This window comes from Acipenser ruthenus, chromosome 25, assembly GCF_902713425.1.
Source record: "Acipenser ruthenus chromosome 25, fAciRut3.2 maternal haplotype, whole genome shotgun sequence".
Taxonomy (NCBI): Eukaryota; Metazoa; Chordata; class Actinopteri; order Acipenseriformes; family Acipenseridae; genus Acipenser; species Acipenser ruthenus.
The window spans coordinates 24,437,415-24,455,712 of record NC_081213.1 but is presented as its reverse complement, the minus strand read 5'-3'; the positions used below and the strand labels follow the sequence as shown (position 1 = coordinate 24,455,712).

The 18,298-nt window shown below is 37.4% G+C and overlaps 1 protein-coding gene across 1 annotated transcript; it reads left to right on the top strand.

Annotated features, from left to right (window-relative positions):
- Window positions 1–444: 444 nt before the first annotated feature.
- On the top strand, window positions 445–9,723 carry LOC117962350 (5-aminolevulinate synthase, non-specific, mitochondrial-like). The gene is made up of 11 exons (XM_034919602.2): window positions 445–598; window positions 3,550–3,764; window positions 3,887–4,072; window positions 4,308–4,448; window positions 4,689–4,911; window positions 5,326–5,510; window positions 5,619–5,798; window positions 6,618–6,782; window positions 8,287–8,555; window positions 8,821–8,983; window positions 9,420–9,723. The coding sequence occupies exons 2-11, from the start codon at window positions 3,566–3,568 to the stop codon at window positions 9,578–9,580; spliced, it is 1,872 nt and encodes a 623-aa protein (XP_034775493.2). The 5' UTR covers window positions 445–598; window positions 3,550–3,565; the 3' UTR covers window positions 9,581–9,723.
- Window positions 9,724–18,298: the final 8,575 nt, after the last annotated feature.

Genomic DNA, 18,298 nt, shown 5'->3' with positions numbered 1-18,298 from the left:
TCGGTGCTAAAATGTATTTTCAGAGCAATGGTTATACAATTCTGGCAAAATACAGTACCTCAGCTTCATTACTTATTGGAAATGTCGCATTTTTGTCATGAGCACCACTTCTAAATGCATTCTGCACATACTGTCATAGTTTAGTTTATCTGAAAAGTCAATTAATATATCACAAACAGTACCAACATTAAGCACAAGAGGTCGCACTTTATCAGCGTGTCTCCTTATGGCATTTAACATCACAACATTTTACAGTAAGCAGCGTGGCTTCCTATTTAATTACTTGAATGCATTGGGTTGGATAATATATGATGTCGTTGCACTTCCTTACACTAGCATGAGAAGTGAAATGATATGACTGTATAGACATTGTCCACAGAGAGGTTGAGTAATACTACTACTAGTCTCGCGAGACTCCGGTGTTCCTGGTTGGTCCCTTAAAAGCGCTTGCGTAGCGCTGTCCTTTACGTTCGTCCTCAGTGTAGGGCAACAGGAACATCTTCACGAATAAAAACACTCATCTTAACTTGTGAAAATAACCCCACACACATTGGGAGAACCACTATAGCACCGAGCACATATTCTGAATATTTACGAGGTAAGATATGGTTCGACTTGTTTTTGCTTTTATAAGGTTTCTTTTTATTTATTTTTATTTTTTATGAGGATCCGTGTTACTGCTGCCAGTAAGATATTCTTAAAGCAAAGTTTCAGGCCAGTTGATCATGTAATAAGAAGACAAGGCTATCATCGAGTAACTCTAGAAATATATGCAGATCTTATTTCTTCAGCAGTTATGAAACTGGCTATTAAATAACTGATTGTAATGTAAGACACGACCATTATTTAAATAAACATGCCCAGTTTAGCCACACACGTTGGTTTCCGTACTGTGATGTACCGTAGTGATACTTTACTGTACACTACATTCACATGGGCGAGGGAAATATTAGTAGTTGCCGGTGATAATCTGTTTAAACATAGGCGAGTTATTCAAGATGATAGACAAGCTTTTTTGTGGATACGAGTGGAGCGGATTTCGCTTGTTGTGTGACTTCCTAATAACAGCAAAATGATATCAAAGTTTTTTTTATATATTTTGAAAAAAATGTACCAGTCGTGACTAGGTTTATTCAGCGATATCCCCTGAGATTTCGTTATTTTAGGGTACACACCAGTAGCAATTATACATATATATTTTTGTCAGCACACGTAGAGTAATTTGAATGTTTAATAACATATGCTTTGTTTAAACGTCGTATTACTCTTTGAAAGGTCATTTTTTAAATCATATTGTAATTATTACCTAGTATCTAGAACTTTTATAAATACAGATATGCAAACAAAAGTTATACTTAAACCAAAAAACAAACAAACCAATAAATAGACTTTCCTGACTATTTGAAAGATTGTTTGTGTTTTGAAAGACGACTGTTAGTAAGTATACTATCTATTTTATTATTTTGGGGAATGCCTCCAACGCTAACACATGACCTAATACCACTTTCATGTAGCCCTTCACTAAAGGTGAAATACCTGTGACATGTGATGGATGTTTTAAGGCAGAGTGACGTATTAAATGTTTTGTTGATTTGGAAGCTAAAGACCAGAAAGGTCACAGACATGTACCTGGGTGAAGGATAAACAGCTGTTTGCCATTATCTGGACTGGCTTTATTGAGAAGGCAGAGGCTGGATGGAGTGCTGTCTTACAAAATAGAGCCATTGAGCTAGCTTAATAAACTGACTTGGTATGCTATAATTAGGGACTGTTGTTGGGATCTGTAGCTAATTTAAAATTAGATTTAAAGCTATAATTTCATTTTTAAAGTTATTAAGGTGGTGTTGCTTATTTTTAACCACAGGCCTTTGCTAAATGTTAGTCACTAGACTTTGCTGAATATCTAGTAGTTCACATTTTGTTCTTTTGTGTGGTGGAGCACAGGTTTTAAATCCATTACATTATATATTATTTTACTTAAATACAATCAAACCTAGCATCAAAAGAAGGAATAGTACTTTTAGTAAGAGGAGTACATTAAAAAATGACAAAGGGAAAATACATTCAAAATGGAACTGTTTATCAAATATGATTTAATTATGTTAAACACTTCATAAAGACTGTAACAACCTCCTATGAAAATAGATGTAGACCGTACAGTAATCGAATCTTGTATCTGACACAATGCTTTCTTTGCCCTACCCTGCAATTAGTTTCGAGTCAACTCCAGAAAAAGAACATGGTAAAGGCATTGCATTTCATAGCAGTTTGACACTATGGGTGTTATTTACCTTTGAGCAACATCTAGTTATTTGGGATGGTGCTATTTTCTTTAATAAAGGGAGTTTCTTTCTCACTTATGACATACTGAAAGTGTTGTGCAATGCCTGTTGGGAACAGTTAGGTTATGAATGCTGTACAATACACTGTTGCAGAATTCTGGTCTTTTACAGTATTGTGATGCAGTAATGTGACTCCAATCGGAGATTATGAAACTTTATTCCTAATATTTTCAAAATAAAAAGGCTCTTCCAATATGATTTTAAATCTAAACCATATGTAAACACAGTTTGACTATTTTAAAAGTATTTTATGTATTTGATTTTTACTACTGTCTGTCCTTGTAACATTAAAATACAGAGCTGTGATATTATTGTGATCAGTAGTATTTTGTTCACTGTTTGGCGTACTTCAGACCCTTGAGTCAGTTAAGGGTTGCTATGGAAATGTCACAGGCAGCTGATGCAAGGATGGAGTGTATATAAGACATATTACTGAAGCTCTGGGCTGACCAGCATTTACTTCTGCGCTGTGCAATGAAGAGCCTCACCATGTTCCGATGTGTGTTTGCGCGTTGCTCTATTAAATACCAGTGGGAAACCTTCAGGTAAAACCAATAACTGCTGTAATACTGAATACAAATAGAACATATAAATTGAAGTGTCACATTTGGGAGCTTTTTCATTTAAGATGTAACAATTGTGCAAATTCAAAATCAACTTAAGGATAAACTAAATGCTGTGGATCAGTTTATCTGCTGTTAATGGGTATTTGGTCATCGTGACAAGAGTTTTTATTTTAGTATATTTTATTAAAAATAGGCAGTTTTTGTTTAAAACCTGATTTTATTTTGCAGGAAGCATATTTGCTGGAGGTACATAATGTAAATTTGAAGGTTTTTTTCACCTCCTCCTTCTCTGTCATTTGCTGTTGAAAAGCGTTCAGGGCAACATATTAAGTACTCTACACTACTTGGAAGATTTACAAGAATGTTTAAATAGAGAAGGCTGTACAGTTCCGGAAAGTTCTGATGTTCCTAAGATAACAAAGTTCCTAAGATTATAAACATGTACACATTTTTGTCTGTATTGTTTTTATTTGTTTTCTTATTCATTTATATCTTTGTCTTTGGGGTGCGTGGGGTGTGATGGACGCAGAGTTACATTTAAAGCTCTTGGGACCCAGAGGGTGTGGGACAGAAGCATATTCGGCTTGTTTTAAATTTGCTTAACAATACAGTAGTTTACTTTACAAAATACTTCATTCCAGGTTAACTAAATCTACAATGGAGACCCTCGTCCGACGCTGCCCGTTCCTGTCTCGAGTGTCGCAGACATTCCTCCAGAAGGCAGGGAAGTCGCTGGTTTCCTATGCGCAGAACTGTCCTGTGATGATGGATCTTGCCAGCAGACCTCTTGCTCGTACCCTTGCTACCTCAGCTGCACATTGCCAGCAAACCAAGGAGACTACCCCAACTGATGAGAGTAAGAAACTTTCTAAAACCTTCTCTTTAGGTTACTGTATATTTGATCATATCCCATGCTTTGTAATGCATATTCTGTTTTTAATGGTATGAAGAGAATGCTTACACATTTTTATTTACCAGCTGTCAAGCAGCCTGCTGTGAAACCCCAGCTGCCACCTAGCCACCCAGCGCCCCCTGGCAGCCAGGCTGCTGCTTCCAAATGCCCATTCCTGGCAGCCGAGATGAGCCTTGCAAACAGCAGTGTTTTCCATAAGGCTAGTCTGGAGCTGCAGGAGGACGTGCAGGAGATGCATGCTGTGAGGAAAGGTAAGAAATAATCCTCTAGTTCTGTTTAAAAATCTAACTGAATTAGTGCCTCACACACACAGGGAAAATGTTATTTGCAGGTCAGTAGCCATGCATCCCCACTGCTGCTGCCCAAGCTGTGTTTGCTCTGTAAATAGAATGCTTTAGTACTAATACCATTCTACACTATTTTAAACTGAAGAGGCCTGTGTTGTTGTACAGTATTGCAAAAAAGAACAAATGTTTATAATTACAGAGTTGGCTGAAACACCTGTGAATCCAACAGTGATCAACATCACCAAGGCTGATGAGCGAGACCAGAATGAACTGCTGAAGAACTTAATGAAGCAACGTCCCCTCAGGGTCTCCCACCTTCTACAGGACAACATGCCCAAGTGTAAGAACCTGACGTGTTTAATGTATGTCTTTTCCCACTAGGTTTGGTGGCCTGTGTTTAAACTCTTGCTGTCTTAAATACATCACTCACTCGGAAGCAGTAAACTGATATTGTGTAGATTCATTGTTTTTGTCTTTAGAGTCACAATGTGACATCACCAGAGTATGCTTCTGTTTATCATTGGTACCTGTATTAAGTGCTTTTATGATTTTATTAATTATGTTACTCTTTCTCCTACAGCCATCTCCAATTTCCACTACGACAAGTTCTTTGAGAAGAAGATTGAAGCAAAGAAAAACGATCACACGTACCGGGTATTTAAAACTGTGAATCGAAGAGCCGAGACCTTCCCAATGGCAGATGATTATTCTGAATCGATGACCTCAAAGAAAGAGGTCTCAGTCTGGTGCAGTAATGACTATTTAGGAATGAGCCGTCACCCGCGCGTTACTCAGTCAATCATGTGAGTGCCTAACCTTCGCAATCCTTGATACTAATAACTAGTAACTATTCTATGCCACATTTGGACACCCCAGATAATAGAGCTAAAATCAATGAGACTAAAATTGAATGTCGATAAGTTTTCTCTAATGAAGCCTTTTGTAAAAACTCACTGAAACATAAAACATAATGAAAGAGTTGTTCAACTCCTTTTGGGAACAGTTAGGCTATATGTACTGTACAGTACATACTGTTGCAGAATTCTGGTCTTTACAGTATTATGATCCAGAAATCTGAATCCATTCGGAGATGCATTTTAGATGGAATCTCAACATAATGGCTTACTAGGTTTATTGAAAAGACAATATTTAAGGGCCTGTAAAAAGAATAGTAAATCTGATCTGGTGAGTTATGAGTTCATGTTTCTCTCTTCCAGGGAGACTTTACGACAGCACGGTGCTGGAGCGGGAGGGACACGAAACATCTCGGGTACCAGCAAGTTTCACGTTGAACTGGAACATGAGCTGGCAGACCTGCATGGCAAGGATGCCGCCCTACTTTTCTCCTCGTGCTTTGTGGCTAATGATTCCACCCTTTTTACATTGGCCAAAATGCTGCCAGGTACAGTATTCCCACCCACTGATTTTGATGTATTCTGTTAATGAACAATATTAAGGGCAAATTATTACATCAAACAATGTATTATTGTGTTTTCATCTCTGACTTCAGGCTGTGAGATTTACTCTGATGCTGGGAACCATGCCTCAATGATCCAGGGGATCAGGAACAGTGGGGCAACCAAATTTATATTCCGTCATAATGATGTCAGTCATCTTCGAGAGCTGTTGAAGAAGTCTGATCCCTCAACTCCTAAGATTGTGGCTTTTGAGACCGTACACTCAATGGATGGTAAGTGCATGGGCTTAATTTAGTGTAAATTATATTTTATAACTGGTGCTTATGTGCAGTCATTGAAAGTACTAAAAAATAACTGCAGACAGGCTATGAACAGCACAAAATCAACTACATTTCTGGCTTTGATATTAAAACTTAAGAAGATTGAAAAGCTGATTTCAAGTAACTAATGGTGCGTTTACACTGGCTGTTTTTTAGTGAGTATTTGTAAATATCAACATTTTATTCTTAATATCCATACATTGAGCTATGTAAACTTTTGACGATAACTTTTTTGCTTTGTTAAACAGGTGCAGAGGTCAAAAACAAAAGTGTAATATTTGAGTATATCACTGATCATAATTCTTTTTAAAAAAACAAATGCTATTAAAAATAATTTTATGCAAAAACTATCCTGGATTGTGTTTTTCCCAGTTATTTTACTGTTAAACCACTTAGTTATTGGTTTAGTTTCAAACACGCGTTAACCCTGTCTTTTTGTTGTTTGTTTATATTGTTATTTAAATAAAAATTGATTGTATCCATGATTAACTTAAAAACACAGATTATATATATCGTAGCGTTGTGGGGTGAAACTCAAATCCAGAGTGCACTAAGCGGAAACATAAAATAAATTAATATACCGAGAAATAGCGGCAGGTCTGGCGAACCAAGGTCTGTGCAACCCCCATCATGGCAGCAACCAGGACCATTCACCCCCAACCACTACCCCTCGCAGGAATTTCCCCAGAACAATGAACATACACCTGCCTGAGGCTTAGATCCGAGGTGGCAGTGTAAACACAGCATAAAGGTTGTCTGCTTGTTCTGTAGGTGCTGTGTGTCCACTGGAAGAGATGTGCGACGTTGCCCATGAATTTGGAGGCATCACGTTTGTCGACGAAGTCCATGCTGTAGGGTTGTATGGAGCTCGTGGTGGGGGAATAGGAGACCGGGACAGGATCATGGACAAAATGGACATCATCTCTGGAACGCTCGGTAAGGATATTCAACAAAAATGTATATGCTCCTTTTAAAAAATATTACGTTGAAAACAAACATTAGTAGCTTTTAATGTCAATTGTACCTCTGTCTCTCTCTCTCTCTCTCTCTCTATCTCTCTCTCTCTCTCTCTCTCTCTCTCGCTCTCTCTCATTTATAGTTTGTGTTTGAATCCCATATACTTGTACTTTAATAGTTTTATTTTTCATGTTCTTTCTTGGAACATGCCTAAAGTAAGATGGCTGTTGCTACAAGCAGAGATTTAGTCAAGTTTCTCGGTTACTTTCAAAATAAACAAGTTGCAACCTGTTGCTAGGAAACTCCACTTGGATTTTTCTTCCAAGCCCCTGGAGGATTTGATCTTGAGGATGATAATAAAGCCTTCAATTACTTGTTAGCATGACATGCAGGTTGGTGTGGTAGCATAACAACATGACCTAATTAACCAGATCTGTTGCAAAAAACTAGGTCATTTAGACTTCATAGAAGGAGTTTTAAGTTTAAAAAAAAATCAAAACATAATACTGGGCAGTATATTGTTATAGATTCTGCCTGTACCGCTTTTTCAGCTTGCCATGCACACTGCTGAGCATTTTTAGATCTACTCCACTGTTACTTCAATTCAGAGAACATGGTGTTTGATTAATGCTTCACAAAGGGATTTCTTTGTCTTGAAACCCAATTAAAGCAGATTTTTTCTTTGTTCCCAGCAGTATTCATTTACAGTCAAGCAGTGCCAAGCTGTTCCTTAGTCTGGTGTTATGAGTGCCTTTGGGATAAAAATTCATTCATTAAAAAAATCCAAAAACAACAAAGCTCCTTTTGTTTGGAGCAGATCTTTTAATAAGCATGAGGTCATTTTGACCGTACTTCCATTTCTTAAACATTGTTATCAAGTGATTTACCACAATAATTTGCATTCGCCGCTTTGAACCTTTAGGGGATTGTCACAGTGGAGACATTTGTGACAGCTTGTCATACAGCCTTTCCACTATGAGATCTGCAGCAAAGATTTCCAGTAAAGATACTAGAGGATGAAGCAATGGCTGCTTGAGTCTGTCTGTATAAATTCCCCATTTTACCACTCAGAAAACATACCTGGGATTTTGTTCCTGACCCCGTTCGGTTGTGAAAAAACAATAGGAGGCGCCCATTGGCATATTTGAGAGAAAATAAAAAGTTATTGGTTCAGACCAGTAAATGTGATGTGACTTGTTTATCAGAATTGTTTTTTTTTTTTTTTTACAAATTGCACTTAACCAGCATAACGCACATTACTTTTAGGCTATATAAGTTTTGCTTCACAGAATTTTAGATGGTTCCTTGTATTCTGTGTATGCTATGTACACCTAGAATTAAACCAGAACATTGTTTTTTAAATATGTGTGCCCACAAACATTATCAATGGAATTTAACCATCTGTCTAGTAAATGTTATTCAAGCAGTTTCTGCAATATGAATTCTGATCAATACCATTTGTCTTTTTTTTCCTTTATTTTAGGTAAAGCTTTTGGCTGTGTGGGAGGTTACATAGCCAGCACCGCCACCCTTGTGGACACTGTCCGTTCCTATGCTGCAGGCTTTATCTTCACCACATCCCTTCCACCAATGCTTTTAGCTGGGGCTAAAGAGTCCATTCAGACGCTGAAGAGTGAGGAAGGTCGGGCCTTGAGACGCAAGCACCAACGCAATGTCAAACTAATGAGACAGATGCTGATGGATGCTGGTCTGCCTGTGGTTCACTGTCCAAGTCACATCATTCCAATCAGGGTATGTATTTATCAGATGGAGCAAGAAAGTGAGTTTCAATAAGATTAATTAAATGGTAGTCAGATTTCGAAATTGACGAGAGAGTTGAATGGCCACAACCCGATCTGTGCTGAACCATTAAGGATAAGTCATTTGTGGGGAGGCAGGTATAGTCTTGCATTGCACTGTTTTTAACATTAGAAATTCAGACATTTACTGTTTTAGTGGACAAACCAAGGCATTTGTCGAGAAAAGGTATGTTTAAAGAGTTTTTATTTTGTTTCAGGTTTCAGATGCAGCTAAAAACACAGAGGTATCTGATTTGCTGATGAGCAGATACAACATCTATGTTCAGGCCATCAATTACCCCACAGTTGCACGGGGGGAGGAGCTCCTTCGGATCGCCCCAACGCCTCACCACACACCACAGATGATGAACTTTTTTGTTGGTAAGAACTTTATTTTAAAGAAGACATTGGCTCTGATTTCTGGGTTTAGGAAAATACCGATGTAAGGAGTTTCAATATTGTTTAGAAAGATTTGGAGAATTATTTTTGTATTTCTTTTTTTATTATTGACTGTAATGTGCTTGATATGTACAGCCTTGATGTGTTGACTTGGATAGGGATGGTGTCCATGACATTTGCTCAGTGATTACACAAAGCAATGTTCAGGATACCAATGTAAGATCACATGACATTTTTTTTTAATGTCACCTTATATATGATGCAGTCTGTACTAGCACACTAATTGCAAACTATTTGAGTTATTGCTGATTTGGAAAGTGACAGGCTATTTAATTATGTATTCTATGACTATTGAAGATGGTGCTAATATGAAAGTACTGTATTTGCAATAGCTTTATTTCTTTCCCCTTTTCCACAGAGAAACTGGTGAAAACTTGGAAAGAAGTTGGCTTGGGGCTGAAGCCTCACTCCTCGGCTGAATGCAACTTCTGCAGGATGCCTCTGCATTTCGAGGTGATGAGTGAAAGGGAGAGATCCTACTTCAGTGGCTTGAGCAACCTCATATCAGCAACTGCCTGACCGCTGCCATTTTTCTAAGCTAGTGCAGTATCATTTTAGCAATATTATAAAGAGAGATTTTAAGCATTATATTGTAACTTAATAAACCATACATGTTATTTACTATATCAAAAATAGCAAATAAACTGAAATGTCGAATGCCAGTGTGGTTTGATGTTTTTATTTTTTAGTGGTCCCAATGCAATGTCTGCAATAGGAGAACTGTTTAGAACAATACATCTTCTCATATTTACAAATTACAGATCCCAAACCAAACTATCAGCGACAGTATTGATAGAACATGTAGGTGACCTACATGCAAAGATATAAAACAAATACATTTGAAGGCCTAGATACTGAAATTACTTGGTCGGAAGTTTTTTTTGTTGTGTGGAAATTCAATTTTATACTGAGCTGCAACCTTTTATTTTGTTATTTGCAGTAGCTGCCTTGTTTCTCTGGTATGCTGTACTGAATGTGTGCTCCAATCTCCCACAATGGCTTGTTGCCAATAAATTAGTGCGATATTTTTAGTACATTTTATTTGGCCACTTCAGAACAGGGAAGAAGCAGAACCTCACTGGAAGCTGGTTCACTTTTGAATTCACTTTTTAGCTTGAAAAAGGAAGCGAATGTGGAGGAATAGATCAATGATTAATTGGAAGAAATCAAGGCTCTCATGACGTAAACCACTCTTTAAAAAAAAGAATTTAGGGAAACGTGAATAATTAGCTGCCATTTCCACTGCTTTTAATATGTTTCGGCAGGTCTCATCTGGAACTGTTTTCTGTTTTCCCGGAACTAATTACTATGGATTAATCTATTTACTTTTGTCTTCATTTATTCTCATAGCTGCAAGTTGTCAATGTATTATGTCAGCTTCAATTAAGTTATCACTGAGGCCAAACACAATTGATAAAACAACAACAAAAATAAAAATTTAACTTTCAATAGAAAACTAATAGTTTTCTATATACTAACAGCTAAAACTATTCTGAAGAAATTGTTTTCAGTGCTCAGAGCTAAAAATACAGAATAATTCTGCAATGTATTGTAGTGTAAAACTTGATTGGGGACACTACCTTTAAATAGTTTTCATTGTAAACTGTTTTTATTGGTTGTGACCCGTGTATCCAAGGAATGTAACCCATTTTCATATGCCAACATTAAAACGATCAAAACAAATCCTATATAAAGTATTTACCAGTTCAAAACACTGAGAATGAATGTCTTTCTCATGTTTTAAACATATGTTTGAGTAAGTTCATTAGTGCAACACTATTATTGTTGGCTATAGCAGTAAATCTCACTGCTAGACTGTGCTATGAAATCATACACCTCTTGACAACAGACACAGTGTTTTGTGCCAAAAACAAGAGTAAATGTCCTTGCTGTTTATAGTACTAGGCAGAATACGTGACTATCTGCACGGGTCTGAATTAAATGGTGCTGTTAAAATCAGCACGTCATTGCCAGAGGGAAATACTTCAAATGAATATGGTGTAGTATTGCATTATTTATACACATGTGCTACTTGCATGTGACACCATACTTAGTTTCCATAGAAACCAGGCCCTGTTGAGAGGATCCTTGCACTGCCCTAGTTTTAAGTCCTTGAATGGAATTAAGATAAACCAATGCTTTAGAATATTTACTTATCTGGTTCTCATGTTTGTAAACGGAAACTCCAAAAGCAAAAAGAAGACCCTGTATCAAACCCATATTGAAAACATTGCCATGCCACATCATTGACAGCCATTACAACGCCAAGCTTTTAAAATCCATCAAGCTTAATTCAACGGGTCATCTTGATGGTCTCACTGCATCTCTTATAAGAAACTCTATGGACAAGACATGGCAATAAGGCGCTGCAAGTAAACAACTAATTCACTGTTTTCAGTGTTTTACAGTTTGTTGTTTTGGAAGTCAGATAGAAAAACAGGAAGCAGTGTACAAAATGTTTCATCTGTTACGAAGAGTTATTAACAATGCCCTGATACACAGAGTATCAACACTGAAATAACACAACTGGGTTACAAACAGTATTGTCAAATAAAATAGGTCAGCACAGCGGAAGATACTGTTTTGTTCTGGTTCACAAGCAATTGTGAGATGGTCTGGTAGGCTAAATATCACCTACATAGAAGTGTGCAGTAACAACATTTCCTTTGGGTTGGCAATTTTGCACTACAAAATAAAGCAATTTACCATACAAGAAAAATAAGAAAGATGACTGTGATAAATTGTCACATTAGCATGATCAATTTGCACATCTGACCTAAATACAACATTGAATAAAATATAATGCTAGACAAACAAGATGAAAGATATGGAACACCAGCCAGGACAGCAGTGTGGAGTAGTGGTTAGGGCTCTGGACTCTTGACTGGAGGGTTGTGGGTTCAATCGCCAGTGGGGGACACTGCTGTTGTACCCTTGAGCAAGGTACTTTACCTAGATTGCTCCAGTAAAAACCCAACTGTATAAATGGGTAATTGTATGTAAACATAATGTGATATCTGTACAATGTGAAATAATGTATAATGTGATATCTTGTAACAACTGTAAGTCGCCCTGGATAAGGGCGCCTGCTAAGAAATAAATAATAATAATAATAATAATAATAATAAAAAAAAAAGACTGATAGTAAACGGACACCACAACAGTATACATCCTAGCTGGAGTCATTACGGGACAGAACCAGCAACACAATATGATTAAAGGCTACACAAGAACAATCAACAAATGATGCCAATGCTCCATGAGTAAAAAACTGTAAATCCCTGTTTGAATCTTGTGCTATTCATTTTAAAGGGCTTTCTTGAAAACCACTAAAAAAGGGAGCAGGAATCTACAGTATATAACAATCTGTGGGCAAGTTGTACTTCTATAAGCCTTTAAATCATTTTTAAAAAGCGTTAAGCTGACAGCATTCTTTTCATTGCTGGCAATATTTTACAAAGGAGAAAGCAGCAAAGGTAGAGAACATTTCTGACTCATTCCGATCACTGAAGAAGACGCTGTATTTAAATGTTGACTTACTTTCTTTTATTCAAATCTGCAACCACATGAATTCAAACATTTTAAAACATTTTGATATCAACGACTGGACCCCAAAGGACCACTAGAATAAAGCTAGGAGCATTTTAAATGGAGCCCATTTAGCTTTGTAAGCTGGTGAAATATTTTTGGGAATCAATAAGTGAATTCGCCAAAAATCCTCCCCCCAGAAGCTCCCGTTGTAATGTTTAGATCTGTAAAGTAGTCTTTGTTCCACTGATTCACGTCAAAAGCTGTCATGTATTTTGCAGCCTACCACTCATTTATTCCATCAACAAAAGCAATTTAATTTTGGCAGCACAAGAGAGTGAGCAGTTCTTAGCAACCAGAAAATACAATTTTCACGCACAGTATTCAAAAGCCCACTCACACTATGCCAACATGGGGTTTCATTTAACTGATAAACTTATAAAATATGTCAAGCATACTTCAAATACACAGCAGCCACCACACTGCAGTTGTTCCTGTCTTCAGTAAACGCGGTCTGTTAATGTTATTTCATGCTTCCCTGAATGTCTTTAAAGCTTGAGACTGGATCTTTATCGATGTAATTGCTGTTCTTGTTTATTACGCATCCAAGCTATATTCACTCCCAGTACTTTCAGTCTTTGCTGGTTCTATAGTACATCATGGTGACCTCATGAGTTCTGCTAAGTTGTGCACAAAGGATTGAGAGCACTTGAGAGACTGAGAGAAGGAAATGTTTTTACAAGGAAATGCTTCACCTAGTGAGTAATGCTTCTGACCCGTAATTAAGGAGGAACATAGTTTTTGTTGATGTTTCTGCTTTGCTGTGTTCCAAACTTCAACATAATGTGCTATCCTTGTATATGAAACCTATTAAGAACATTCCTTTACAGCTGGCAAAGGTATTATTTGGTCACCCAAGTAACTTTGGAGTTGATCTAACACATCCGAGACATGCGGTTATAATACAATTTTTTAGCTACATTCTGCTGTTTCTTGTGAAGAAATCCTGCAGTTTTTTTTAAGGTAGGGGTTCTTGTTTGCACTGTGTAAAGTGTTGTGACTGCCTACCATGGGGTTAGCCATAGTAACAGCATTGCCGGAAACCAATACTTCCTTGTATGAGTATACTAGAAGCAGTGAACTTTGTTCGTAGCTGAGCGATCCAGTCCCATTTAATTCACCACATGCCATCTACTGATAACAACTGCTAATCATGTGTAGAATTGTACAGTGAGAACAGATGTAAGCAACAGTATGCCATTTGCTTATGATCAAGGCTGAACAACTATCTCAAAGCTTCAGCATACTCAGCTCAGTAACAAAGGATTCTTTTTATTCCTTCAAAGCATGCCTCTTCATAGGCAAAATCCCCGCTCTGCAGTTCTAAAACAGCCTTTCATTTTATTTATCTCACCCCGCTGGCAATTTAAATGACCCCTCAGTAACCTGCCATCAGTCATTGCAGTCCTTCCTGAATTCAGATTTTTGGAGTTCAAACTAGCAGCTTCATACTTTCATTATTACAGATTGTTAAAAGCTCCCATCACATTGTTTCTCAAATGATGAATGAATAGATGTTCTGCCATTCTTTCCATTTAGAAAACCCTTTGATCTGATCCACATTCTCAATAATATACTTGCACAATGCGGAGGTTCACGCCACTGTTTGCCTTTAGACTCTTTGTGATAGCATGTTTTGAAGGGTGTTCGCCCACCAAATGCTATTACCCTGTACATTTAAATGACAAAACCCATTCCAAGCACTTCCACGCCCCAAGGGTTTGATCTGTGTTGGCCTGGTCATGTTTGTCCCCTTCATGCTGGAAGCCACTGAACACTGATAGCCTGTGGATAGGGCGCTTGTTTTTTTTCTTATACAGTAATGTGACTTTTCCGGTTTCTAAGACCCAGTCCAGGTAACAGCAATTTAAAGTGCTGGGGTGGGGGGCTAGGCCAGGGGGAGTCTTTATCTTGCAAATCAAATACTTGTTTCACAGCATGGAAAAATACACAACTCTGTGTCACTGCTTAGTGTTACTGTACCTGGCATTCTTGTAGACAGTGCTGTCTACCTGTCTTTTGCAGTCCCAAGATGACTCGCCCTTCAGAGTGACAGTGTCCCCTGTAAACAGGTCTGTGTGTGCGAGAGATTGATCTGAAGTGATCGTGTGTTCCTGCATCTGGACTGGCCAGCCCTGACCTAAACGCAGTCATGTTGAATGTGAGAGGTTGCTCTGTGTATATAGAAATTCAGCCATTATTGCCTCAGCCTTTGTATTCAGATGATGCAATCGTTTCCTGGTGTGGAGCGTCAAATCTCAAGGGGATTTTTATTTATTTATTTATTTATTTGCTGTACGGCCCTTTTCTCAACAGAACTAATGGATTTGTTTTGTTAGAGTGTGGTGTAATATGTTCTTCTCATTCCAATCCAATCATCCGACTCAAAGACATTCACGAGAGACATTTGGTCCTAAGCATGCTAAACTCCAGGAAACGGGGGAAGATTATTCATGGTTACTTTTCTACTGGCTGTACAGAGTGACGTTGATATTTCTTGAAAGAGTGGGAAATCCCTACTCCTGTCTGGCTAGGAGACAGTTCTTTAGGAAATGTCTCACATTTGAATTTCAATAGTTGTAAGTACCGTGTATTAAACGCTTACAATATAAACCTCTGCCCAACACACACATGTCTGCTTGGTTTCCCAATAGAACTCACTGTTTTAAACAGTTGTTTAATTATGCTGTTATATTGAAATACATGAAATTGGGTTTTAAGTGTCTTACTTCCTTGGTTTCTTTCTTTTTCAGTTGTAAAGGTAGCAAGCTAAAAACAAATCTGATCATTTTTCTTGTTAAAAAGTTAAAGTCTGGGATCACCTGATTCTTGGTTCAATACAATGTGGTAGGCTGCAGAACAGCAAGATAGTCCTTACTGTACTACAGCTAGCAATAGAACTGAAACCAAACTTCTCAGTGGAGTGTAAAGAGGAAAGTTTCATTGTGATTGAAAGGGGAAGAATCTAGTTACTGCCCATTTGCCAATAAAGTCCTTTGTATCAGTTCCGTCAAATATAGCTGTGACGTGTATATTTATTTACTGGAAATTATCTCTTCAACAAAAAAACAATAAAAAGAAATCTAAGCAATGTTAATTGTAATGGCCACCTCTCAGCCTCATACTAATTAATTATATGACTTAAACCTGACATTCTTGTTTTGGAAATCCTTGAGATACTGTAATAGAAAGGAAAGAGTTTATTAACAATGGAACCTTTCTGTATCTAATTTGAATTTCACTTCCTTGTGTGTGTTTTATTTTTATTCAATGATTTGCTTCATCAAGGAAGTAAATCACACGAGTACGAAGTTCCCAGGTGTTGACCCCTCCTCGAGGTACAGTGAGACACAAACCAATGTGTGTTGTGTTATTATTAGGATACAGAAGTGTTGATTGCAAACTGTTTGCACACCTTTTTATTACTTCTTATTATTACTGCTTCAATATAAACCACAGTTTAAAAAATGGCAACAAAATGGTAAAAAAAAACAGGTCAATTCCTGATAAATGATTTATTAAAAAAAAACAAAAACTAAATATTCCAAAGTCCTGTATGTAGGGAAAATCACAACCTATATCTAAAATATATTTCACACAGAGCAGTTCCGTAAAAATACATTTGAAGTAAAACTCAGAAAATAATAAAATACAATTGTGGATATATTATTTTGTCTGTGTGTCTTTGTTTCTATATTAAAATGATATTAACTTCTTCTAACCTACCTTTTTCTTACTACCTTCAGCTAATGCAGAAGGCATGTCTTCTGTAAGTCATCAGATATTAACCAAATCACACTTCGAGAGGTGACAAAGTATTAAAAAAAACAAAGCTATCGTGACCTCCTTGTTGTCTTGTCAACTTAGAGTGGTACTACATACTGTGCAAGGTTAAACAACCAAGGGTCATATCAAAATGACTGCTGTTTTATTCAATTTCAATAAAACACGTACAATACTCTCCTGAAAAAAAACATGCAAGAGGTTAAATTCTTTGCTGAGCTTATCATTACAACATCAGTGTTTCCCTGTAATTCTTCTGAAGGAAGCAATTAGGTCTTACAGTAAAGCTGTGTACAAAGACACACATCCCTTTTTGCACTGCTACAGCTCTTTATATTTGTTTTTCAATATTGATTCACTGAATGAGGGAATCTGCTCAGAACTGGGTTACTGGGGCTATACTGTTTCTGCCTGCGTAATTGTTTAATTATTTAAAATTTAATGAAAACAGCACTATTCAGAGTTAAGCTTTTACTGTGATTCATTGCAATCACAGAGCAAAACATGCTGTACTGTGATATCATTCATCGATGGGAATGACACCATGAATTGTAATTATAGGCTTGTACGGTAGTCTGCAGACCCACATATTCAGCCCAAGCCTTCACCGCAATAACAGTCCTCTGTGAATGCTTGATGCTCATTAATAGTGTCTTACAACATGCCATATGTCATTCTAGCACATCTACAGATGTCAGGACCGCCCAGGCCCAGGCCCAGTCCCTGACCACATTCCAGCGCCTCCTTAAGACTCACCTCTTCAGACAGCACCTGTAGAACTCCTTTGTTTTTCCCCTGGGACACTATCACCCTTCCTTAAATGTGCTTTACTTGCTCTTATCTGCCCCCTATTTTACTGCATTTAATCCTGTACTTCAGAGTACTGTAATCTGCCAAGTGTTTAATCTGTAGTATTTGGTATTTAATCATATCTTGATGTAACTATCACTGTCACTGTTATCTGCTGTATTATTGAATTGTATTTTGTCACACTTGTACTTGCTTGAACTAGTCATTGTATTTATCTTGCTCTTATTGTATTATTACTTGTACTGTAACACTTGAAATGTATTTGCTTACGATTGTGAGTCGCCCTGGATAAGGGCGTCTGCTAAGAAATAAATAATAATAATAATAATTCTTTATTTTGCTGTCTTCAATGATACCCGCCCATGAAAAGGTGGAGTGCTGTGTCACCGTGCGTGCAGCAAAAAGAACATGGTTTGGTTTTCACTCCACACTCAACCTCTTAACTGTTAAAGCAGTTTAGCAGTCACATTTCACCTTTAGGATTCCTTCCTTCTTGAGTTCACTTGTGTGCAAGCTCTTGAAGAAGGCAGTGAATGTGTTTTCCACTACAGCAGCACAGAAAGGCATATTTTAAGAGAGCTTATTTTACTTAGGCTTCAGGCTTTCTAAGATGAACAGGTGTATTTCTTATTCAAAATTAAGAATGAACCGTAATAAAAGACACCAGTCAGCACTTATACAAAATATGCCCTAAAGTGACCTCATAACAGCCATGTACTGTACGTGTGTTAAAATGTATATCTTGAAGAGCCTAGACCAAATGACGTCCAGCATCGCTCGTTTTCAACATTAGAATGAGGCTGAATGCTTGATTATAAACATCATACATACATTTCAATTCCATTAGCCTGTATTAATATTTAAAAACTAGCTGCTAACTTTTTTTGTCTTTTTGACTTCTTGAGGAATGTTATTGTGACTATGAGGAGTGTTGTTTTTTGGCATTGGCTGGTATGAAGAGCCAAACTCCCATGAAGGCCAGAACATCAGATTAAAGGGTCAAGAACACAATAGCTATCTGCAAGTCATGGTGACAGGTTGTGCTAATGTTACATT